The 27592-nt window shown below is 36.3% G+C and overlaps 1 protein-coding gene across 2 annotated transcripts; it reads right to left on the bottom strand.

Annotated features, from left to right (window-relative positions):
* Positions 1-2221: 2221 nt before the first annotated feature.
* Positions 2222-27130, bottom strand: LOC144360550 (thioredoxin-like). 2 transcript variants are annotated; one of them, XM_085503180.1, is made up of 5 exons: positions 27016-27130; positions 8474-8578; positions 7631-7690; positions 5005-5070; positions 2222-2717 (listed from the first exon to the last, which is right to left on the bottom strand). In XM_085503180.1, the coding sequence occupies exons 1-5, from the start codon at positions 27043-27045 to the stop codon at positions 2655-2657; spliced, it is 324 nt and encodes a 107-aa protein (XP_085359306.1). In that variant the 5' UTR covers positions 27046-27130; the 3' UTR covers positions 2222-2654. The 2 variants fall into 2 exon arrangements, with proteins under 2 accessions (XP_085359306.1, XP_085359305.1); XM_085503179.1 differs by lacking the exon at positions 27016-27130 and adding an exon at positions 26777-26919.
* Between the last annotated feature and the right edge of the window lie 462 nt (positions 27131-27592).

The following is a 27592-nucleotide window of genomic DNA, read 5'->3' as shown; positions in this document are numbered from 1 at the left end:
GGATTCTTCACAATTTGATGAATATACAATAGCAGGGCACGAGTGTCACGTCTAATCATTGAATATGGCGCCCTCATCGAAGCTTATATAGATGACTTTGTTTTCATTCAGCTGCACGTCATTTGAACGCATGTTTTTTTTATATATTATTTTGCTAAAATAATCCCATCATCCATGTCCGTCCCTTCAAACCTGTGTGTGATTGTGTTCGAAAAAGCTGTATTTGACCTCAGTTTGATTGAATGATTTGAATGGGCGCACCGAGAAGCTGGATACGTCAATCAGCGTTTCTGTAACAAATTGTTTATTTTTATCCTTATTTTTCTTTCTGTAACCTTTTTTCGTTTGAGGAAATGGCTGAAGTAAGAAACCTGAAACTGTGTATGCAGATGTCAATCGTTCCATTGGTTTTGCAATTATCTGCTTTTTGAAAATTGCGGGCCTTGAGAAGAAGTTGAAAAAAAAATCCAATTATGGTGTATTGCGGGTATTTTTTTTAGAATTGTAGCTGCAGTTCTGAAAATTGGCGTGCACATGAGCAGTTGCTTGACCTTCAAGAAATCTGCACTCAGCATTCTGATTGGTCAAAAACTTAATTTAGCCAAAACCGGGAATGGCGATTTTTGATCTTTTCTAATGGTGTAGAAAAGGCAATTTTTTGACATAAACTACATCACAAAAAAATCTTTAGTGCTCACATGAATTTGGTGTTTCTCTTCTTGTCATTTTTAAATGTGGGCATATTCAGGTACATGCAAGTTACTACAGAAACCACATTCCATTTCAATTTTAGGATAGCATAACAAGACTGTGTCATCTTATAATAATGGAATTATGGCAAGTTAAAACGTTATTCAGATGTCAACAATGTCTGCCAAACACCCTTTACCCAAGTAAAATTGAACTAAAATTGAAGTCTGACATGTAGGTGTGAGTGGCTACCCTCGCTGGCTGAACGACATCACACCTCAATAACGCCTGGCAGAATAGTGTACGTATTGTTGGCAAGATTAATACTGCAAATTCACAAAGTTCATGCCTTCTTGCAATCATCGGTCATGAAATTAAAGTATGTGATAAGTAAATACCACTGAAAAGGGGAAACAAATCTATGTTTGCATTGTCGGCATAAATCAAAGACTGTTTTTAACAAGTTGATAAACATTTGCCAGCACCTTATCACACATTATGTCAACAAATAAACTCTGCTGTGAATGGTTACTCTATGATGGCAGTCACTATCTGACATTCCTGCAATTTGATTGGTACAGACAAAAGATAATCCAGGGAAAAAAACTACATTGTTCTGTCAGGCACATGCTGGGTTTGGAGCACTGCCTAGGGCAAAACTCACTCGACCCTGTCAGGCTAGATTGATCTCTGACTTGCCAATCATGGGCCTGATTAATACATTACACCCACTCCCTAAAGAGGCCGTTTCAGTTTCTTTTAAACTCTCTGCTTTCTGATAACCCAAAGATGGCATTAAACTTTCCAAGATATTGTTAGAGTCATATCACTGCTATCTCACTTCGCAATGTACCAATCATATTTATATATCAAGTCACAAGATACATAACCAATCAGGATGGAGTGTGAAGATGAACACAATAATACCACATAGTACAACATATGCGACTCAAAATATTCCAGAATAAAAAAAAAGATTGCAGCTATTTATTGCGAATTATTATTATATGGATCTTAAAGTTTGAACGAAATTACTGAGTTGGCAAGACCACAAGAAATTTGTTTAAGATGGAGGTCATCAGCTTGTACATCATTGTGTTTGATAAGGGGTTCCATAGACATGTATAAAATATTTATTGTTTACACAAGATCCAAAATTTGACTACCACCTTTCAATGCCAGTAATGAAAATATTCAATTATAAATATTCCATTATATTCTTGATAATACTGAGCACACAACACAACATCATATAGTTTTGTTTCTTTTTTATTCTCATCGATGGAATGAACACACCAGTCTGATTGTGTAAACTTGACTGACTTGTAAATACCACAAAATAATACAAGATTCTGCATTCAAGGACAGAATGATCTAGATTTCAACTTTAATATAAAATTAGACACCGGATCCTACCAGATGTTTTGTATATCTGTCAACACAGTGCAAAGTTCAGCAATACAGGTCATCTCAAGGCACCCAGCATAGGATGATTAATTGTTGTTTGAATAAATCACATCTTACTCTTAAAAACTTTTAACCAAGCATGAAAGTTTATTTTTAAAACAAAAGCCATCTTAATTTAACTGGTTTTGCTGTAAATAAAAAATCAATAGCAGGTACTACAACTACACTGACCCAGTTTTCACATCCATCCGAAAGTCAGTAGGTTTAAACCCTTGGAGATAGTGGGAGATGGACCTTGACACTGAGATATAAATGTCAAATGAGTGCTGATGATTAATTTAGTAGGACCAACCAATCCTATCCAAGTGTCAAGTCACAAGTTACACAACAACCAATCAGAACAAAGAGACGACCATAATAATAATAGTCCCATATGATACATGCATGCAACAAGACGAAACATTTCAGAATAAAAAAAATTTGTAGAAATTACACAAGTTACAAAGTAACTTAAATCAAAGTAAATGAATGTAAATTCTGCAAACTCAGCATTATCATTACATCCATTGCTTTACTGTTTCACGTAATTTTTGTTCACTTGCACCAGAAAATTCAGCCACCTGTAAAATAAAACCAACAATCAGTTTGATGCTTTATTTGATCATTATTCCTGAACAAAAATCTTACAGTGGACGATCCCAGGTAGGTGTAGTATTAATAGCAAGGCAATCAAGCAAACGGTTTGGGAGAAGAAGTCGTTTGAATGACAAAAAGTTGACGGGCGAGATACAGATGACCATAGGTGTGGTCAACCCATGAGCTCTGCTCGGTTATCTTCAATGACAGCGGAGATAAAAACTGACATTTATAGTGAGTGATACAGGTCATAGACCTGCAAAAAATGGGAAATTATGTTGATTTGATCTGCAATTAGCAAAATTACACTTCGAATTTTTCAAAATTTTGCACTAATGATGGGAAAAATTATGGTGTTCACATGGCAAGTGAGAGAACATTTGTCAAAAAATTTATTTTTTAATATGGGAATAAATACAAATTTAATTGTTCCATTTGATAACATGAAATTGTCTTGCATCATTTTGCAGTTGAATCAAAGCATATATAGAAGGCAGAATTTGATACATCAGTAAAACCTATCAACAAACAAGCTGCTCTCTGATTGGTCTGACTGTGAGGTGTTAGGGTTGGATAGCCAATCAGACACAATCTTGTAAGAAGCTTCGCATTGACTCATTTTGGGTTTTACAGTATGTGCACTTGTGAGGATGGTCACTGTTCACATTGGAGAGGTGGACTGGTGGTATTATATATAAAAGCTGGGCACAAACACAGTTTGACTTTAATTGTAATCAAAGAAAGCTTAGAAAGAACTCCCGTGTGCTGAGAGTTTTGGAGACACATTAAAAAATAATTCAAAATTACTTATACTTGAGATATTGATGGAATAGCTGAAAACTAATTATGCAAATAAAGTAACTAATATGAACAGATTTAGGTGTAAAACTAATAAAGTCTGCACAATGTACCAAGTTTCATTGGAATGTGATTAGAACCAAAAAAATATTAATTATTATGCTAATTAGAGAATTAATATGAACAGATTTTAACCCAAAATTAATCAGGCTGTCTATTGTCCTAGAGCATTTATGTACCAAGTTTTATTCAAATGTGATGATCAATACTTGAGATATTAGTATTAATTAATTATGTTAATTAGGTGATTAAGAAGCATAAATATTTAGCAAAAACTAATATGGTGCATAGTCTTAGGTTCATTGAAATGTGATGGGTACTCTTTAAAAGTTTCATTGAAATCCAATGAGTGGTTTTTATACATCAGTGCAACAGCCATAGAACAGCAAAAAATTAACTAATTATGCAAATTAGGTAATTAATAGGCACAATTTTTTATCTCACAATTAATCAGGTCTCTGCATAGTCCTAGAATATCTATGTCGCAAGTCTCATTGAAATGTGATGATTAGTACTTGAGATATCAGGTGAAAAGCTGAAAATTAACTAATTATGCTAATAAGGTGATTAATATGCACAAATATTTACCAAAAAACTAATTAGGTCTCTGCACAGTCCTCAAGTAACTATGTACCAAGTTTCATTGAAATGTGATCATTACTACTCGAAATATCAAAAGCTGAAAGTTAATTAATTATGCAAATTAGGCAATTAATATGTACTGATATTACCCTAAAAACCATCAGGTCTGTGCAGTGTCATAGGACACCTATGTACCAAGTTTTATTGAAATGTTATGATTAGTACTTGAGATATCAGTGGAAAAGCTGAAAATTGATTAATCATTATGTAAATTAGGTAATTAATAATATTAACAGATTTTTACCCAAAACTAATCAAATCTGTGCATTAGTTCAGAGCATCCATGTGCCAAGTTTCATTGAAATCCAATGAGTGGTTCTTCAAAAATCAGTGGAAAAGTCATAGAACAGCTTAAATTCAGTTAATTATCATGCAAATTAGGTAATTAATATTCATAGATTTTTACCCAAAACTAATCAAATCTGCGCACTAGTTCAGAGCATCCATGTGCCAAATTTCATCAAAATCCAATGAGTGGTTCTTCAGATATCAGTGGAACAGTCTTGAAACAGCTAAAAATCAGCTAATTATCATGCAAATTAGGTAATTAATATTCATAGATTTTTACCAAAACCTAATCAACTCTGCGCATTATCCCAGAGCATCTATGTACCAAGTTTCATCAAAATTTGATTAGTGGTTCTTGAGATAACGGTGGAACAAAAAAAGTGACATACATACATACAGACATACATACAGACATACAGACAGGGTAACTGCAAAGACTCCCTTTTGTGCTTCGCACACGGGAGTCAAAAATGCAATACTTGCCTTTGTTGACTTCTTGTAAAATTGAAATGTGGGCATACACGAAATCTTACAAGCTTCTGAGGTTTCCTGCAATAAATAAATTCATTTGATAGTTATGCTCTTTGAGGAAATTGGCCCCATTTTGTACTTTAGCAAATTGATTGTTATAATTGTATAAAGTAATGATGCATTTTTTTGAAAATGACATATTAGAGACAATATTCTACCCAAGTCCCAGCGTTAATGTCAACGTAACATTGAATACCCACACGACTCAAGCTTGACTTCTATCCTATTTTACTTCTCACATCCAGAAAGTGGCTATGATTTAGCTAGTTATGATTGGTCGAGTGCTAATAGTTTGGTGTTAATCAAACACTAATGCTATTTTTAGTAAATAGACATGCGACATGCAGAATCTGTCCCTACCCACCAGCGCACTGGATCAAATTGGGAAGACATTTCCAAAAGATATCCTTCTTGCTTTCCCTGGCTTGAGTAAAAACAAAACTTTAAGACCTTACGAACACAGTCTACAACAGTAGTTTGCAACAACATGTATGTAATTTTTCAGCCTACTATTGTTTGGATGCACCATGACGCAGTATTTCTCGGGTTTCGTCATCACTTAGAATAGCGTCAGTGCAATTATTCGCCCAACTCGCAAAAAGTTGGTTTTAAATATTAAATATCATGGAATCTGGATGTAATAATTAAAGGAAATTTGAACTGGTATTAAAGGGCAGTAAATGTAGCCAGAATGCAAGGTCAGAATACTGGGTCAAAATATGTCACAATACATCCATCAAGGCGGTTGCAAAGTGTCAACAACTGGATGAGGTAAAAGACTTCGTTTGCAGTTTGTGTGAATGGCCGGGGAGAAAAAAATCATGCAAATTCGGTGCTTCAGTAACAATATTTGCTACTTTTTTGTGCAATGGAAATTAATACAAGAAATTCTGCCAAAAGACATGTCCTTCTAGTAAACAAAACAACCTTGGGACATTTATCTTGGGAAATTGAGAAGACGAAAATCCCTTGGGACAGTCGTTGTGAAACAATGGACATGCTTCGCCAGGGTATCAAAGTTATTTTGATTATTTGAAGATGGAGACAACTGCTTTATGGAAGAGCAAAGTTCAATGTCATTGGCACAGTAATGATGTTTTCAGAGGGGTGACTGGCTAGAAGTATTCGCAGTGACTCCAGACTTTTCATTCGGGTTTATACAACACTTACTTGTTACTATCAAGACGGTTTAATGTCTTGTTTGTATTTGCACAATGTGAATGAGAAGTTTATTGTCAAAATATATACAGGTGCTTGTATGCCTATTAAAACTATACAAAATTCAACCAATGCACATCTGTTTCATGTGTTAAAAGAACGTTGCGATATTCTCATGGAATTGTTAAAGGGCGGCAGTCGTTGTGCCGCGTCCTGTTCGATATGGGACTTATAGCGACGTATACAACGCGTGTAAAATACATTGTTCATTTACATGAAATTCGAACACGCGCTGCGCGACGACCACCGCGCTTTAAATCTTGGTATCAATCCCAACTGTCAACTGTACGTTTTGACGACTCGTATGTACTTCTGGGACTTGTAATAATTTTCTGAGAACTGTACAGCAAATCACATATTTTCCTTATTAATAGTTCACAGTTTTTCTAAATTTCAGTTTTTATTGTTCATATTTATTTACAGTAATAACATACATTTCCGATTGTGTGCATGACAGCTTTGCCCACACATAATAAGACATGATGATATGTACGGATATGTGTAAGTATGTTTCATGGATTAATAGGCCACTCCTTTGCTTCAATTCCAACTACATCTCGGGAAATATCACTTGCTGTTTATCATCCATATTTTGATATCCAACAATGTGCCGATTGCGTATCTGGAAATTCTAACTACTACATGTATTTCGCAAAATTTGACCAGCCTTGCTTCTACCAGTCATTTAAGTCAACTCCCTAATTGTCCTTCACAGTGAAGGTTAATGCAGATATATTGTAAATTACACAGAGGTAACATTACAATACATTTCCCTTCATATTCCTCTGTATTACATAACAATCTTTGAGCTGAGGCAGTTATGGTTATACAACCATCACCAGTTCTCTTGTATGAATATTGAAACTATGTGGGCAGAAGTGTATAGGAGTCAAGCTGGAGTTTTGAATGGGATACAACACTGGGATGAATAGTTAGGGGTAAACACGTGTGTGCTGGTATTCAACTATGCAAAGCATTTTATAAGGAATCGTATACAATCCAAAATGATCATCATCATATCAACAGTGTAATCTGAACAATTGATTCTACACTCCATATTATGCAGCATAGAGTATACTCTTCATTGGATAAGATACAGATGTGGAGTACCGTGAAGTCTGTATTAGAAGCCGCATCCCTAATAGAAGTCGTACCAATACCTTTTGAATAATTGAGAACCAAAAATTCATCATTTATCATGTGTGTAGATGCTCTAATAAAAGCCACATCTCCTCTGATGCATTGTACCATTTTAATAGAAGCTGTGACTTCTAATACAGATTTTACAGAACTTGTTGTTGTTGTTAAAACAGTATAGATTAATGCTCCAAGCTACAGGGTCATATGGTAATTAACTTACAGGGTTCTCATCAACATCAATCTTCAAGAAAACCAAGTCTGGGAATTCTTTTGCCATGTCCTGTTGATATAATCACAGTGTTAAGTATTATTATACATTTGGGACAGTGGCACACATGAATATCTGGGGCTCCAACACCCAGGGAGTGAAGTATTCAATTAAATGTGTACCCAGGAAAAAAGTTTCCGTGAAATAAGAAATTTTAGCATCATTTAGCACTGAAACTGAATACCTTTTGAACTCTGTAGAATAAAACCTGCACAGTTTGCTGAATTTTACAAATGTTGTCAGTGCAGTAATTTCAAATCAAGAAACATTTACATTTAAAATGAGTGAACCCTAAAGTACAAGGTTATTTCCTTCACAACAGTTAGAAAATTTAGGCATTTTAAGTAGCTTGACATTCGGTATCTTTAGCACACCACAGACAGCAATGGTAATAGTCATGTCATGTGATGTTATTTACTATGGAGAAGCGCATTTAAACCAAAAATCAAATTTTTTGTAACTGAAAACTAAAATTTACATATAAGCATATGCACTACTAATATATATGTACATGTAATAGGCCACATTTTATGAGTTTTAATTTAATATGAAAGCTGTATATAAAATGCAATTCTGAAGTACATGTATTTGGGATTCAAAAGCAAAGCAGAATTATACAACTGATGCCAATTCAGTGGCTGGCTCATGACTTTTCCAAATTCTCCTAATGGGCATAGAGAAAAAATTGGTGTCTATTTTTTTAAAATTGTTATGCTATCATGTGAATATGTGTGAAATTGGTCAAAAACTTGAGGTATACTTCATCTCTGGGTGGTTATTCCTTGAAGAACTCACCTTGACTTTAGGAGCAATCATTCTGCATGGCCCACACCACTGAGCTGAGAAGTCAACCACAACCAGCCTGTCACCAGCAGCCTTCAGCTCTGCATCAAACTCTTCCTGTGTGGATCATGGAAACCAATATGAGATTCAAAGCACATCTCCCTAAATATCTGTTCATACACAAATAAACTAATTTTGTTCTTTTACCTAAATCAACAACAAAGTCACTAGATAACAATTTTAAAAATGCAGAACCAAACCGAACATGAACTGAATGTGCTCCGATGTGTTAATTGCCTCTCAGCTGAGATAGCTCATAGCCCCGTTGTTAGCAATGTACATTTCAATTAAAGAAATCACAAATTGAACAAACCAACGAGGTATTATACATGTGTGTATATATATATAATATGAAAGCAATTAAACTGGCAGTTTGTAACGAGGTCGAAAATATCACTTTTTACCAAAAATTTTCATCAAATCTAAGAGGTCTACCCAAGGTACAAATACACCAAGCAATCAGGCTTGTAGTTTTCCACTAATTACCGATAGTATTCAAATAACTGCCGACTATAGTGGCATTTACATAACAAATTTTGTCATGTACCAAGAATTAGGACCTAGTTAGCATGTGCCAAAATGTATGTGCACATGGTAAGAACCGAGCCAGCATGTGCCAAAAATTAACATTCGTCCCAATAGAGAGTGATGATCAAAATGCATATGGCTAAGATTTGTGGCCTCAAAACTTGGTGCAAACAGAAACCACGCCCTTGTGGTTAACTTAAACATGCATGTATACTGATTCATACTACCGAAATTTGCCGTAAATTCGCCTTGGGACGTTAAATGGCAATTTGGGTTTTTAACAAAAAAAAGGGCGTTTTTTCTGCAGTTTTTTAAGGTGTTATTTTAATCTTTCTTGATGCCTAAAAGTTTCACCGTAGTCATTGACGCCTATTCAAGAGTATTGATGTTTATTGCGACTAGCGTGAATGGGTAAAGCTTCGTTTCGACAATGAGCTGTTATCACTGTAAACAATTATTCTTCAAATGAAATTAACAAATCTAAGAGAGGTCTACCCAAGGTACATATACACCAAGTATCAAAGCATTCAGGCTTGTAGTTTTCAAGAAGAAGTTGAAAATGTAAAACATTGACACAGACGACGACGGACGATCACTCATATGATAATCTCCGCTCGACAAAGTCGACAGCGGAGCTAAAAAACCAAATCATGCTGCTTTTCCATCAAAATCGTACAACAACATCAGCAAATCACTTCTGTGCTACATTCAATAACATTAACATATTTAAATGAGACATCAATATCAGTGTAAACGATACAATTATTTTATTATTACAGTAATTAACTTTCACATTGCATAGGCAATTAATCAGGAATTTGCAGAAAAGTTCATCACTACGAAACAGCATTTTGATTAGTTAATGAGACTTAACCTGTTAGGTCAGAGAATGTTGTTTCAAGTCAAATCATGAAAAAAAATTTTGCGGAAATTGCTTTGCATCAATAGTTTGTGTACGATCAAAAACATCGCACAGTGAAGATAATGATAAAGATCTTGCCTTTGACTGTTTTCCAACAGACTCTAATCATTTTTACACTTTAAATTCAGATGGTATGTAAATCGTACCGTAATAAAAAGTGTGCATTTTTGTTAACATATTTGTTTCTTTATTGTGAAATTATTGTGGAAATCAAGCATTTTGCAATTTTGGTTCTCCAAAAAGAGGGAAAATTCCACACAGCCTGGCATGGTGAATGAAAAAATGTAATTTGGATAATTTTTCTGGGTAGTTACATGGTTTACAATGTTAAACCAAAAAAAATCATCATTTCCGAGATGGTCCTCAGGTACATGTACAAGTCTATTCCTTACTTTCCCTGATTTTCCATGTTGAGGCCCCTGGGCTTATAACTGGAGAAGTACGGTATATATAATCCAACAATATTTTCACATAGGTTGACGTCAGCAGACGTATCCATGCTGCAGGCGAGTGTCTACTGTCGCCAACCTAATAGAAAATATTGTCTATCTCCATCTCTCCATCACCTATCTGTCCATCTTGCATACGCAGTGTGGAGATTCTGCTCGTTCATGATATTTGCTTGAATTTGAAACAATTTTTGGACTAAATAATTCCAATAATACACAAAGGAGCTTGTTAAATTAAACCGTTATTACCACAGTTTTTTGTTGTCAGACTATATAGGAAGCTAGAAGCTCAGGATAACCTCCAGACAGTGCATACAATGCTACAAATTTTGGCAGCATGTGAGTTTAAACTTTATGCATATTTGATCAGTCCTGTATTGCATCACACTGTGGAGATACATGATATGCATAAAGGGTACCGAGTGTTATTAGACCGTTTTTCCCTGCAAGGAATCTATCATGTCTTCATGGTTTGCTATTGCAATTTGTACATGCATAGACCTCAGACCAGGTGGTGTAACTTAGCAACCATTGACAGGTGATTGGCACACATCAGGTTAATCAATATTAAATATCACTATAAAACAGTCCCATTATATACATGTTGCATACTATAAACAAACATCTTAACATTTATTGTTCTGGGGGTTCAGAGGTCATTTGCCAGCCTTCAAGGATTTCAAATAATTAAACCAATATTTAGAACAGAGGCAACTTACAAGTAACTTCAACCTCTCTATTTCAAGGGGACCCAATCACACATGAGGAGAGACTCCCCCTTAAAGTTACACACATAACCTGAATCTTAAAACTAATAGTTCAGCACACAATGTAATTCAATATGCCCCTCCAGCTATACATGTCAAGCAAAGGTTAGGGTTAGGATTAGAGTTATGGGCAAGGGGTCACTCAGGACAAAAAACATTTCTGATAAAAATCAAACAAAGCAAAGCAAACGTGTAGAGATAACTGCAAATTTTACACTACTGAGCATGTTACTGCACATATATGCAATGCATTATGGGAGAGAACTTCAAATGTTACACTGAGCATGTTACTGCATATATATGCAATGCATTATGGGGGAGAACTTCAAATGTTATACTCTGAGCATGTTACTGCACATATATGCAATGCATTATGGGAGAGAACTTCAAATTTTACACTACTGAGCATGTTACTGCACATATAATGCAATGCATTATGGGAGAGTACTAAATTAGAAATCATAAAAATAATGAATATGACTTTTTCATCCCAAACTAAATCTTGAGATGAGAAAAAATATCACCATAGAAACATTGTAATAATGCAAATTTTAACTTTTTCCATATTTCAGGCTCTTGGATCTCGATAAATTGCCTGGTGACCCCATTTTTTCATTATGCTGATGGCATGTACCCATAATAATAACAGTATGACATATATGTATAAACTTCAAGATACAATGTCACTATCTAACTGACAAACTGCACTGAATTTAAGCTACAAGTTACATGTATAGCCCCAAGACCTGCAAGTGAAAGCGAAAATGAAAGAGCACGAGTGAAAAATGTTTCAAATTGCTAATGTACCAGATCATAAATTAGGCAATCAATCAGCCTTTTATGATTCAATACAAATTCATATTTGGAGCATTATAGGTTTTCATTATATTGGATCACCCAACACAATCAGTGACATCACACATGAAATGTAATGCTTTTTTCACCTTAATTTGAAAACCCTTAGAATGCATTTATATATAATTTAGTTCATAAATTATATATAAATATTTTCACATTTTGTGAAATTTCACTGAATTTCATCATCATTTTGGACTATACGGTCAATTTCTGTTATTGCTTTTTGTTTTTGATCAAAAGGTTTGTCAATTGTTATCAATATTTCATGTGGAGAGGAGCAGAGTGTAGAAAATTGTTTTGTAAGTGGTGCCAAAAGTTGACAATGACACTCGAAAGGTTAATTTGGATAAAATCACTTTCTAGTGTCTATAATGTGAGAAAAATATATCTGATTATTTCGTTTTCCAAAAATGATGCACTGATGTTTGTTTTTTTAAATTGACATTACTTTTTTGTCTATATTTTGATTTTTATGAAAACAGATTTTTTTTTTTTTATTATAAAATTCAGACAAAGAATCTGAAATGCACAATTTTGTGCGCGTGTGTGTGTGTGTGGTACCAACGTTGTGACGACTCCAATGTAACTTTACACCGACTTGTGAAGACAGAACCTATATTGCGACAACCCTCACTATTTTCATAATTTATATTAAAATTTAATTGAATTTAATTAAGTCAAGTTCGCATAGCTTTGGTTTAGTGAAGGAGGAAGGTTTGGTTCAATTAATATTTATATAATTGTACCATACCTAACCCCTTAACTAAACCTAAGCTTCACAAACATTTCTATGTTAAGTCATGTTACAATAATTGTGTATGTGTGTGTGCATACTGTATGTGTGAGAGGACAATAGCTATTGTAAATCAGATGTCCATGTTACACTGCACAGGGTTGTCCAAAAGTGAATTTACATTGCATACGGTAAAATTCAGAGTTATGAGGAAACCAGAATTGTAATTGAATATTACAGCGCATGACATGGTGGGAGTATGTACAAGTTCTTTGCAATCTCAGCAAACACTGGGTTGTGTATATAGCTGGTAGCATTATTTATGTGTTGGCTTTGAATACGAACACAACGTTCAGCACCATCAATGAGGTTTGATTGACGTTAACTAGCATAAAACGTATGTAAACTTCAATTGACGTCACTGTGATGACGCATGCATTGAGGGATACGGAAACAGGGCCTGAAGCATACACACTACGTATACAATATATTAATATGCTCCCCTATATTACTGCGTATAAACTCCAAGATTTTGCCTTAAAAATGGTCGCCCTCTTAACTTTGAAGTTTAAAGCCTCAATGTACTCGTATAGTCCCAGAGAAAACTACGGTAGAAGTAAAGAGGAAAATTCAAGCGAAATGCTCTTTAAACACAAACACTATTTTGCATCAAATAAACGTACCATTTTTTATGTTTCCTTAATTCCTCAATTATATTTTGTTTTTATTGAACATGTCAATACCTAACGTACATGTAACTTAATACCATGATTAGAATCTCCGATATATGTTGCATTTATTGTAAACTAGATCATCTGGATGATGCATTTTAACCAGAAAAAAAAGCATGCCCGCTACTCATAAAGCAAATATGGTAAATTTGATTATGACGATACTGAAAACAAAAGTATAGACTTGTATTCGTCATATCGATATGTTAACTAATCTTGCATATTGGTTCAACAGTTAAACATTTTGCAAATGTAATAATCAGTTTTGTGTGAGGAAATTATCCAGCATGCAGCTAGAAACAAGAAGTGAGCTCCCTCCAGTGGTCACTTTCCAGTTTAATTGCCATGAAAAGGTACAGGGTTAGTTAGCATGCAAAAACTAGGCAAAGTACATGTATGGTAATTTTATTAGAAACATACTCATTTTTTTTTCATTTGGCATTACACGTTTTTTACAGGTACATTTGCATGTCATCTAACAACTTCCTAGGTTGAAGAATATACACAAAAGATTTTAACTCATGGAACTGTCATAGATTACATACAAAAAATAAGTTGCAAAATGTACAAAGTTAATTGCACATATAATTCTTTATTTAAAAAAAACTTGTATTGTGTACACACCTTTATTTTTTTTTTGTTTCTGACATTAGCAGATTTTTTTTCTACTATCCCTCCCTCCTGCGTTTTTAATTGTCAATCCCTTGGTGGAAACAAGAAAAATATGGCCAAACAAAGAAACAAACATTCAGCAATATTTATGAGGTTCAGTGACCTCTTCTTTAAGCTTCAGTTCACTAAAATAATTATTTAAATTTTAGCATATTGAAATCTTGAATATGAACGTGGTTTCAAAATGATCTGAGTGTAGTACCCAATCAGTAATCAGTTTCACACCAGGAGCGCGGTACAAACAAAAAAGAACCCCAACAATGATGCCCAAATTAGAATATATGTACTTAGGGAAGAAACCAAAATCTAACTGGGCGGTTTCCTGCGGGACTCCGCTAATGCCCAAACCGGCACGACATGGCACGGGAATACCGTAGTTTTCCCGAACCGGAGCTTCCCCAGGAGTAGTGATTCACACTTAATTTGAGGTGTCAATTATTCATAGGTCTCATAAGTGCGGCAGTTCTTCAGCAAGACCGGCGGTTCCCCGTACGAAAGTAATGTACATCAGAAATGTACATCAGTTCATTAAAGTTTCCTGCTTAATTCTTGCCTTGTGCTTGATTGGTAAACTACATTTCAACTTTCTTAAAATGGAGTATGACAGGATGTTTCAAGATTTCTCAGATGGCTTAGAAAGTACTACAACTTTTTAATGTAGGCGGCCCTTCTCGGGGCCCCCCGAGTGTGAAGCTAGTGCATCTGATATTGTATCGAGTGATTTATGTTTACAATAGACGGCCCAGACTGTGAAAAAGTCGAAAATGCCCAGGAGTCAACAACTGCACGTACGTGCAAGAAAAGTCTGTGAGGTGGAATCCGACCAGACACTGGGCTGGGCTGGGCGACCAAGCTTGTCACAGCTATACTCTGTGGCTGTGACAACAGCAAAATCATTTATTGAAGAAAATGGTTTTGAAGCACATCGTAGGCGAAGAACAACAACTGATAGCAGTGGTGTGACGAGACAACAAATACGACAGGCTCTGTACAAGAATAACCCCTCGTTGGAACAACGAAAAGTTGGATTGTCAACTATTTCAAGGTGGATGGTTGCCCCGGTTCAAGGCAGCGAAGTGTTATACTGGTGAGATAGACGCAAAACTTGTACGTGGGTCAGCTAACAATCTTAGAAAAGACGAGAACGCACATTATTATTTTTCGCAGGTTAAACATTACATGGAGTTTTCTGCAAAATACAGCGATTCTTGCGTGGTTATATCATGGGACAACATGAACAAAGTTAAGATTGGCGTGCCAGCCGTTAGTAGGTACCACCAAGTTAAACGCTTTTTCCCCTCAGATGACAAACCAAATTTTGCCGACCACGACTTTCCTTTCCAAGGTTATCTGATAACCCCAGCCGGTTACGTGATATTAAAAAGTTCAGCACAACCGGAAATAATAAAAGATGATTCAGGCCGTGACCACTATTCGTACCCGAGAAGTGGGCCACTAACATTGATAAACCAAGCAGAGTTGTTCAGCTCGTGTGACATCATTGCCCACTTAACAGACTTGGCTAACATCATCAAAGAACGCGATGAATCAATTGTTGTTGGAGTTCTCGACGGTGGTAGCGACTTCAATGTAAATTTCATCACCAATATTTTTTTACTATATGAGACTGCCAAGCTTCGAACCATGTGACAGTGCTAACCAGCGTTTATATGACGACTACGAACGAATTCATGATCTTACACAGAAGGCCAGCGCGAGAAAACTAAATCAACCAGACGCTGACATATTTAAGGAAATGAAATTTATGAATGCCCATTTACAGAAGCGAATAGGAACGATTATATTTACAAAGTGTGAAAACCCTGAATGCAACCACTGTAACATGTATCCCGTTCAAGCGATGTCATTTTTGAAAGAAACTGGATTACCTTCTCCTTCATCGGCAAATAACGAAGACGCCCAGTTTCTTAGTTTTATACAAGCGTCGGACTTCCTGTCGCTTGCCGTTTCAAACAGTTACATGCCGAAATTTATCAAACTCTGACTTGCAGTAAATGCCCATCATATGTATTTACATGTACTGCTGACAAGATGCGACACACTCGTATATTTCACCCGTGAAGATTAAGTATTTTGGATCCGGGTCGAATTGCAAATACACGGGTCGTTTATTTTATTTTTACTAGGGACCGGTTGAATATTCACTTCATTATTTTTCGTCCACGTTTGTAAATAATTCGCGTTCATGTTCCGTGGGTCATATTTAAATACATTTTTCATCTCTGGGGGTTTGGGTCGAGAATGTTTGTAAATATTGCGCGTTCATGTTCCGCGAGTCGTATTTAATGCGTTTTTTCACTAGGGGTTAGATCGAGAATGTTTGTAAATATTTTGCGTTCATATTCCGTGGGTCGTATTTAATTATAATTTTCCACAAGGGGTTGGGTCGAGAATGTTTGTAAATATTTCGCGTCCTTGTTGCTAGGGTTGTATTTAAATGTATTGGTTGGGTAAATATTGTGTTGTGTTGTGTTGAATAAGGACTGATAATAAAAAAGTAATCGATGGACAGCAATACATGTAGTTTAATTAGTTTATTTTTCACATAACAAGCATGCATTGTACACAAATTCAGCAAAAAAACAACATACAAACTATTACTACTATTTTCCCATATACATGTATTACAGTACGCATTATATTACAATTTAATTTTCCTGCATTTACTGTTCACTGCCTCTTTCAGTTTACTCACTTCCGATTTGGTCAGAAGCTGGCCTGGGTATTGTGAATCCGACTACAATTACGGCATTCACTCTATATCACCAATGAAATAATAACAATAGTCTGATATAAAATGAGACTGTATGTTATTTTATTTTTTCAATCGTGGAACTTAAACTCAGCACTTCAAAGTTCTGCAGAACGTTGCTAATACCAATCTTGCCTAGATTAGAGGTCAGACATGGGTGAAATTGCGTGAATATATTAAATCTAGACGCGCTAGACATTGAAAACATCGCAATGAACGTAGCAACATGCCACTCGTTGATAAAAGTGGCACTCCTCTTCAGGGACTTGTAAAAAATCAGTCGTTTTTTTGTCTTTGGAAAGGTGGGAACATGCGAACAATGAGACTATAGTAATGAAAAATGAGTGCCGGTTTACCCCAGTTAAGTACCTGTGTTGGCGGGGACCCTCAGTGGCCAAGGAGCTTATCACTAATGAAAGAAATATTTTTAACACAACGGCAAAATGTATATCATACATGCCGCTACAATGCCAGTTAGACCGGCTAAATAACATTCACAACGGCATAATTTATATGATACGACTGAATTGTTTGACTGCCCATACATTTGGTACATAATACGGTGTGTTCAGTTGGGAGTGCTGTCATTTTAAACTGAGACAATATTAACAACAATGGCCCGATATAGAATGGAGCTGTATGTTATTTTATTTTTTTTCAATCGTGGAACTTAAACTCAGCACTTGGAAGTTCTGCAGAACGTTGCGCAACACACATCTTGCCTAGACTAGAGGTCAGACATGGGTCAATTTGCGTGAATATATTAAATATGCAGAAGCGCTAGACAGTGAAAACATCGCAATGAACGTAGCAACATGCCACTCGTTGATAAAAGTGGTACTCCTTTTCAGGGACTTGTAAAAAGTCTGTCGTTTTTTGTCTTTAGAAAGGTGAGAACATTTGAACAATAGGATTATAATCATGAACAAATGAGCGCCGGCTAACCCCGGAAATGTGCCAGTGTTGACGGGAACCCTCGGCCGGTCAAAGAGCTTCTGCTGACTTCCCGGGTGTTGTCAGAGCACCGCGGAAAACCGCCCAGTTTGATTTCGGTCACTTCCCTACTTAGGACAATTAAAAAATAGAAAAACACACGCACATACAGACAGGTTAACTGCAAAGACTCTGGTTGTGTGCTTCACACACGGGAGTCAACGAGAAAATACAGAATGCACAATAACAGAAATGCAAAGTTCTATGGAAACAAAAATTTGGAATATTGAATGCAGTCACTAGCCTACATGTAGAACGTTATCTGCACTTCTAGGATATCAATACTCAAAAGCCTATGCAATGAAAAACTATGTTAGTAAGAGTCAATATGGTAACTAATGGAACAGTCTATGACCTATGACAGTGTGTATACACATGCATTTTTTTTATGACAAATGTACAGCTGATTGAAAACATGATACTACACAAGGCCAATCAAAACAAATTTAGTGTTTCAGGTGACTGTCTAAAAAAACACTGGGACAGGGAGTTTTATTTTCTTTGATTTTTTTCTCAGTGAGTTGATATAGTCATGGTTTAACTACAGTTGTGAAAAATATGACATTTTTTTTCTTTATATATGTTATACCTAAGTGTTAGTCATTCAACACATAGAATTCAATGACATCAAAACTGAGAATATACAGTTAAAAACAGAATTATTCATACCCCTACTGAAATTTCAATGTTTTGTGTTTTTCTGGAAAACAACAGGTGGATACAGAATATTTTGGCCGTAGTTGAATACCTTTACTTGAAAGGTAAAAATTCTGAATGAGTTTTGTACAACCTCATTTGCATAACAAAAAAGCAATTACTTTATTTGTAATTTGACTCACTCAAAATTATTTATACCCTTTGTCAAAACTGTAAAGGCATTGTTAAATACTGTTTAACTTTGAACAAGTCTTAACTGGTCCTAAATGGTATCAGTGTTTTTGGTAAGGTGCAGAAATTAAGACCTGAAAAATTGTACTTTACTTAAACATCATTTAAGTGCTTCAAAAGAGTGAAAATAGAGAAGTGGTCAGAATGGCCCAGAACCACCATACTTATTACCCCCATAAACTACTGTGACAGCATGTTTATTCAGTGGTGATATTCAGTCATAGGTTTTTAGATAGTGACTGCATAAATTTCAAAACTTTTCTATATTCCTGGCTGTTTATTGACCTTTCTAAACATCATTATTACCAAACGCTTCAGCGTGGTATTAAGATTTTGTTTTCAGGCTTGGGTGGTACCAAGGTGGAAAATGGTTGCACATATGGGGGGTAATTCCTGGAATTGCAATAGAGAGGGTTCAGGCCGAAATACATATATATAGTGTTTCCATGTTTCGTCTGATATTTCTGTGGTATTCTGCTGCTGTAAATAATGCAAGATTTGTTCCGAAATTCAGTGTGTTGTGTGCACTCCAGGGTTATTCGTTTTTTTGCTCAAAACACCCCTATTTTTTAATGGGAGAGTCGAATAGTTTCACTCCCACTGGGAAATCTGCATTGTTACTTGAATGAGAGCTAACTAAACACATTTTCCAGACCGGCGAAAGTGTATGCAACAGCCAATGTTAACAGCCTGTCACGTGATTTTAGTCTGATTGTCAACATCAAAAGAGGCTAATCCATTTACGCAGGTATAACTGGGAAAAGAATATGTGAGGGATTGTATCAACAGAGATGTGTATAATGAAAAGTAACATCTATCCTTCTTTTGCATCGCTGAGCATTTCTGTTTTAGTATACTGGTTTGAAAATGTTGAATTTGCATGATTTGCAATGTGTTTTTTTACTGAAACTCCCCTATTGATCGAATCCCGGGTTTGAAAGAGAACGGCACACCACGTGATTCGTTTGAATACAATTGTGAAGGCACGCAAGCATGACTTACGTTGTCAGCAGTAGTCGCTGAGCTTCACGCTACAACTTCACTTGTGATGTTGCTTGTTAGCCGTGGATTGAATTAATCTTGATTACCGGTTAAAATGTTGCTTATTTGGCGTTGGTGATCTTTATTTGGATCTGGGTAACGTCGCCAGCAGAAACCTGCGATTTTGATGTTGATGGTTGCGCCTCCATGGCAATTGCTAATTTTACTGCGGGTGGATCTTCCAAGAGCCCTTCGGGGTTTATAAAACTCATTCAACATACAAAGTTCTCTCAATCGTAGTAGTCCATGTGATGTACACCTAATATGCCAAACATGTTGCTGAACGATTTTGCCAATGAAAACAAGCCGGTTGGCGATCCACTCCACTAAAAAAAACTAGCAATATGTTTTCAGCTGTTGCCATGGTAGGACATGAACGTGAAGCTAACGTCGGTTTATAACTAAAACCGGGCACCGTATACAAAGTTCGCAAAAAAACATTCAGTCCTTAGAAGTCATTTTATTTTATTGCTAGGACGTATGCTGTTGTTAGGGATTGGTCAGTTACTTCGGCCTGGGGGTGGATCAGTAGGGGGGTTACCCTGATTTTGATTTTGCGAATGGGGGGGGGGGGGTCACCCTGTTTTTCACAATTCACACACGCGCTTATGCATATATTTTTTTAAATTTTATTTCAGAACAATAGATTAAAAAGTTAATCGTACAAATGTGTTCTTGATAATAACTATTACCTATATTGCCTATAAATTTGTTGATGCAAAAAATGTTATAGGCTAAATATTTTGAGGTTGAAGTTGACAAATAACTAACAGATTATGCAATGCGGCAGAGCCCCATGCAATTATACAGTTAAGTTTTGAACACATCCCAAGTCCATGTGATATCAGATTATTTTATTTGAAGTCTGAAGTCACCATTGTATAAGATATTTACTGGATTTATCCAATTGTAGCTGGAGACGGAAAAACACAGCAATTAGTACAAAGAGCAGTGACAGTTTTTGTTCAGCAAATCAAAAAAAGTTAAATGGATTCAAAATAAACCGCAGTATATATGTAATAATGTGGAATACTTCCTTTCACTGTGAACATTTTTCCGCTAAAATAAATTCCAGTGAAAATGCCATTTCCCTCATACTCTATTGAGACTTGACACAGCACAGTGAAAATTTGATTCACACCGTATGCTTGAAAACTTTTCATCGAAAATAAATTAAGTGAAATTCTGTGTGATTTCATGAGAGTGAAAATGAAAAAATTATATGACACCCAACCCTACCACTCCATACACAATGTAACCACACCTCAAAAACATCCTTTCACCAGTGTATTCTATTTGAATTCAGGAGAAATTTAAATAAACAAATTATATGACAACGAACTTAATTATAATTTCAACCTCTAGTTCAGCACTGATTAAATAAACTACCTCGTCTTTATGCCAACTTGAAGTTATTCAATGCCTACACCAGTGACTTCAAAATCTATGTTTCAATTCCAGGAATTTCACTTGCTATTAATTGTATGGGAGTGCCAGTCTTTTATTTTCTATTATAATGTCAATTTCTTGTGATTACTCGGAAAATGAAGCTGTAACCACAGACCACAGTGCTGCAACTAAATCCTGGTATAAGCACCGGTTAGGCAGTCTTGCATGCATGTGAAGCCAGCTGAGAGGTATATCCAATCCTATAGATTTCTCATTGTTTGGTAACTATTTGCTGCAAATGCAACAAAAATCAATATAAAAATATTACCCACACAGCATTCTACAGGTTACTTGTATAACATAGACATTGAAGTTCAAAACAGAAATTAAAGCCATTCCTCCATGATGTTAAACAATGTCTTTAAAAGGCAATATCACAGTCAGTAGTCAATTGCAAAGCCTTTGTTCTTGATCACAGCATCCAGGCGGTTTCAGTAGCTATTAATGAGTTTGGCAGAGCTCCACAGGAATTTTGTCCCACTCTTCCTTGGCTATGATCTCTAGTTCTGTCAGGTTGAAGGGCCTGTGGGCATGCACCCTAGTCTTGAGGGTTTTACACAGGTTCCAATGAGATTCAGGTCTGGGCTCTGGCTTGGCCTTTGTAGCACCCCCACACTTATCCTTTGCAGCATATTTAGGATCGTTGTCCTGTTGGAATGTCCAGTTGGGGTAGAGATGCAGATTTTCTGCAGACTGCCTGATGTCCTTCTTCATGATGCCTTCTACTTTTACAAGATTTCCAGGCCCACTTGCAGAGAAACAGCCCCGAAGCATGATGCTCCCACCGCCAAACTTCACGGTTGGCACAGTGTTCTTTGGGTTGAATGCCTCGCCTTTCTTGCGCCAAACGAAGGAAACATCTCCGTGGCCAAAGAATTCCATCTTTGTCTCATCTGACCATGAAACTGATGACCAGAAATGTTGATTCTTGTCTCGGTGCTCTCTGGCATATGCAAGTCGAGCTTTACAATGCTTCTGAGTCAGAAGAGGGGTCTTCCTTGGGCGACAGCCGTGTAGTCCTTCCTTGTGCAGTGTGGGGCATATGGTCTGCAGTGAAACCTTGTTGCCCAACTCACCCAAGTTGTCCTGAAGAGCCTTGACTCTTGTTCTGGGATTGAAAAAGGCCTCACGGCATACTTTCCTGGCCAGACGAGGAGATATCTTTGACTGCCGTCCACGCTTGCCAATGTTTCTCACTGTATTGAACTTCTTGTACTTTTGGACAATGGACTGTACAGTGGGTACTAGCACTCTCAAGAGTTTGGAAATGGCTTTATAGCCTTTCCCATCTTTGTGGGCATTCACAATGCTCATGCGGAGGTCGTTGCGGAGTTCCTTTGTTTTCGCCATGATCATAACAACTGAGGAAGATTTCATTATTGCACTTGATTTTATACTCTAGAAAAATGGCATTCCAGAACTCACTTACCACCTTGGAAATTATTCAGACTGGCCTACACAACTTTACATGTGAACAAAACAACATGCAGATTGTCTGAAGCATGTGCATATCAGATGCATATGGCCAAATGCCATGCTTTAACAAAGGGTATGAATAATTATGAGCGAGTCAGAATACAAATAAAGTAATATGCTTTTTTGTTATACAAATGAGGATGTACAAAACTCATTCAGAATGTTTACCTTTCAAGTAAAGGTATCCAACCACAGCCAAAATATTCAGTATCCACCTGTCATTTTCCAGAAAAACACAAAACATTGAAATTTCAGTAGGGGTATGAAGAATTCTGTTTTTAACTGTAAGTGGAGTGACCATAGCTGATTTGCATGGAAACGAATAATTTTCATAACATGAACTTTTTAATTTACCAGAGAAAAATTGGAAGGTAGGGTTTACTGGAAACACAGAATTTATTTCATTTGGCCTAAGATTTCTCATGATGATAGTCAATGTCAATGTGTCCCAGTATATTTTTAGAATTATATTGTGGGAGTAAAACAAATTAGGGAGTACATTTCAAAACCACTTATTCAGCGTGTAAAATTTCCAAATTTGTTTTTCTTCTTTTTCAGGTTAGAACGTTTATTGGATGAGACTTAGCTTAAATTGGTTTGATTCTACTAAAAGCAGCTGCAAGGTGGAATCAACCTCTTATGTTGTGGTGGTGCCGGTGGTGGGGGTGTAGTTGGCTATACTTAAAGGCCCAGTAGCTGTAATGAAAACGTTTCTAACGGCGTTCTAAATAACTATTTTGGGTTGAAAACTTGTTGCATTTATCTTTGAAATTGCTTATCTCCTGTTATAATAAAATTTACATCGATCTCTGTGCGGATACGAATGCGGAGAAAATGCTCACGATCGAACTCAACGCCATATTTCTAGGTGGTCTGACTGTATTGACGCTGCAGTTCGGCGTCTTCTACATCGATCTGACGCATATCGCGCTAGGTGTGCCGGGAGTTTGTTCGAAATTTCGAACGTTTCGAAGTCAATTGTCGATTGCCACGTATTTTACGGATATATTAAATCGTTTCAGAGACCTGTTTACTAAATAATGATAAATGAAACTTAGAAAGCTTGTAAGAACAAACTGGGCCCAAATCGCACAAATTGCAATAAGTTTACGCTGGTTCGGATGGAGTTCTACGCGTCATTTTATCGCGCTCAAGGACGTTCTATTTTCGAACTAGTTGATACCGGAAATAACGCAACTACTTTCGAACAATATTTCACTAAAATATGTGATTCAAAGGCAACCCAAATTGTAAAAAGCAATATCAAGTTCCGCGTATAAACACTGTTGTAAAGAGGCGGCGGAGCGGAATTTTAGCCAAAATCGGCTAGTAAGGCGTCATATGACACAGGTTTGTGCTGGGACAGCGCTTCCGGTGACGACACAACGAAGTACTCGGAATTGCGCACGCGCAAACAATCAGTAATGACGTATGATGGTTTAACAAACTGAGGTTAGGGTACGTACAATAAACACTTCACGATGTTGATTCAGTGCTTTTAGCGAGCTTATAAAGCATACAGAAGGGCCCGGTACCAAATAATTGAACTAGTTTCAGCTAATAGAACGGAAATAATTGCTATTCATGTAGAACACATTTGCAATAAAAAAAACTAGGTCGTTACAGCTAGTTTATCTTTAAACTGATAATGTTACTACATTTCAAAAAATGTGCAGTGTTGCTTTTTTTGAAACCCTCAACACTGATTGCTTCATTATATTGAAAGGCGTTGGTTGTCGCGCCACGTTCTGTTTAATATAGGACTCATAGCGACGTAACACAACACGAACAAGTTTCATTGTTTACATGAAATTCAAAGACGACTAAGCCCTCTTCTGTTCAACATTTATGTGAATGATATAAAAAATGAAATTGAGCAGTCCAATAATAACCCCACCCCCCTCTCAACAGTCAGTCAGCTATCCTGTATGTTATATGCAGATGACCTGCTTTTGCTGTCTGTTTCTGAATCCGGGCTGCAAAACGCTTTAAACTCATTAGGGACCTACTGCAAAAAATGGAAATTAGAAATTAATACTACAAAATCCAAAATCATGATATTTAATAAAATGGGTAAACACATCAAAAAACACAAATTTTGCATTAACAAACAAAAACTAGAAAATGTCCCTACATACTCATACCTAGGCATCAAACTGAGTGCTTCAGGTAAATTTTATAAAGCACAGGAAGATCTCGCAAACAGAGCTATGAAAGCGTGTTTCAAGTTAAAGCAACAATTATTTTCCGAAACAAACATCCCAATTAAAATATATCTCAAAATGTTTGACTCTGTAATTAAAAACCAGTGTTGCTGTACTGCTGTGAAATATGGTCAAATGAAAATATTAATATAAAAAATCTGTCCAACTTTAATTTACCTATGGAAAAATTACACAGAAAATTTTGCAAATTTCTGTTAAAAGTTAACTGCAAAGCATCAAATATAGCTTGCCTTCTGGAATTAGGAAGATATCCTCTTGCCTTCTCAAGCATTGTACAGACAAAATATTGGCTCAGAATTTCTGACAAACCATGTAACACTTTAATCTATGAGGCCTTCAGACTAGGTAAAGATATGGACTCAAAGGGGATAAAAAATTGGGTGTCCCACGCTAAAAACATATTTAATATTACAAACATGGACCATATGTTGGATACTGTGACAGCTGATAAAAAACAGACAATCATTACATCCCTTGAGAGCAATCTAAAATGTTCAAAAATCATTTTAAATAGACACTATATAATGACAACAAAGGTAAAAATTGCAAAAATAAATTAAGAACTTATAGGATGATAAAACATAATTTCGATTTTGAAAAATATCTGGAAGATGTTAAAAACCTATCGCACAGATCTGCTCTAACTAAGCTAAGGATCAGTGCGCACACATTGCAGATTGAGGCAGGTAGATACATCAACCAAAACAGTAGAAGAGAGAAAATGCCACTACTGTCACGAAAAAAAAATAGAAGATGAAAGCCATTTTCTATTAAAATGTTCTATGTTGATTTAAGAAACAAGTTCCTCCATACCACAAAGGTCATTACAACAATTGACAAATCTGATATTGAAAACGCTGTAGACATTCTAAAAACAAAAGATAAACAATCACTAATTCATTTGGCAAAATATATCTTTGAGTGCTTCAATTTAAGAAATGACACTCATAAACAAAAAATACCAGCTGCTTTATAATTTATAATTAATATAACTTATTAAGATACCTTTTCTGTTTTGTTTTTTCTAACCAATTCTTGTTCTCCGTTTTTATTTGATTTTATTATGTTTTCACTATGTCTTCATTTGTATTTTTCGTCTTGCCATTCTGTATGTATTTGAAACTTTATTGTATTTTAAAAATCCAGATCCTGAATAGGATATGATTTCAATAAAGGCATTACTTACTTACTCATTACTTGACAACGGCACCACTGCCCTATAAAATGAATATTGCCGTTTGTGTTTATTAAAAACAAGATTAGACCTCTTTGCATATACAATAAATTTGTTACATTTGCGACAATTTCAGCAATTCTTTGACAAAAAAATAAAAACTTTTGAGCCACAAAGCACACCCAACGTCGATCTTTTAGGGGTTCATTTTTCAATTTGCTGTTGGAGAGCACCCCCCCCCCCCCCATACACACACCAAACGACCATATAATTACATTGTATTACTAAACTCAGTTTTTTAAAAGGACGGACAGGCGTAAGACAATGCATTTAGCTTAGTCATACCTTGGAGCTCTATTTTTAGCTCCACTGTCATGCATTTTTTGACAATCGACAGAAATGACTGCTGTTGACGTGAATGGTCATAACAGCAGTGGAGATTTCTCACTCCTCCCACAGTGTACTGTACAAGCACTCGGAGAAATTATAAACCGACCAGTCGAACCACCGACCTTGTCGACTGTTGGTGTGCTCATTTGGTAACCCCCGACCCTTTTCAGGATTCGAAGCACTAACCTTGGTTAAGACTTCTTTCACGCCAGGCATGTTATTTTAGTTATAATCGACTGGGCTGGAAAGTACCAGATGACTTAGCAATTTATATCCAGCGTTGTGTGAATGGCGCGCGAGGGCATATGCCTACTGTACAAGCACTCGGAGAAATTATAAACCGACCAGTCGAACCACCGACCTTGTCGACTGTTGGTGTGCTCATTTGGTAACCCCCGACCCTTTTCAGGATTCGAAGCACTTACCTTGGTTAAGACTTCTTTCACGCCAGGCATGTTATTTTAGTTATTATCGACTGGGCTGGAAAGTACCAGATGACTTAGCAATTTATATCCAGCGTTGTGTGAATGGGGCGCGAGGGCATATGACCACGTAAGTCAGTGAAAAAAAACACAAAATCCCAAGAACAAATATGAAATTAGTTTGCACATGCGTTATTTAAAATTGTCGGACTATCCGTTCATTTTTTTCAAGAAGCTCCATTTGATGGTTTAATGAGAAGCAAAAAAATGCCATGCCGTTCCAACTGCTCGTGTATACAATGGTGATAATGGTGATAATCCACGCTGTGCTAGGTGGCATTTTGATTAAAACGACACTCATCCCTCATCGACTTATTTATAAATTATTAAAATTAAACTATTGAGAGCCAGACTATAAACTCCACTACAACATTGTTAATGTGTAATAGCTATAAGCTCTCAGAAAATTCCCGTCAATCAGATCACAGCCATTTGTTCATTACCTTGCCTGCCCGTCCGCGTAATATTAAAGTGGTAACGTACTAGTATGCAGGTTACCGCACATAAGCGTCTCACAGCA

The sequence above is a fragment of the Saccoglossus kowalevskii genome, chromosome 9, assembly GCF_978046115.1.
Source record: "Saccoglossus kowalevskii chromosome 9, keSacKowa6.1, whole genome shotgun sequence".
In the NCBI taxonomy this organism is placed as follows: Eukaryota; Metazoa; Hemichordata; class Enteropneusta; family Harrimaniidae; genus Saccoglossus; species Saccoglossus kowalevskii.
The sequence above is the reverse complement of the archived record's forward strand: the minus strand, read 5'-3'. Positions and strand labels throughout refer to the sequence as shown.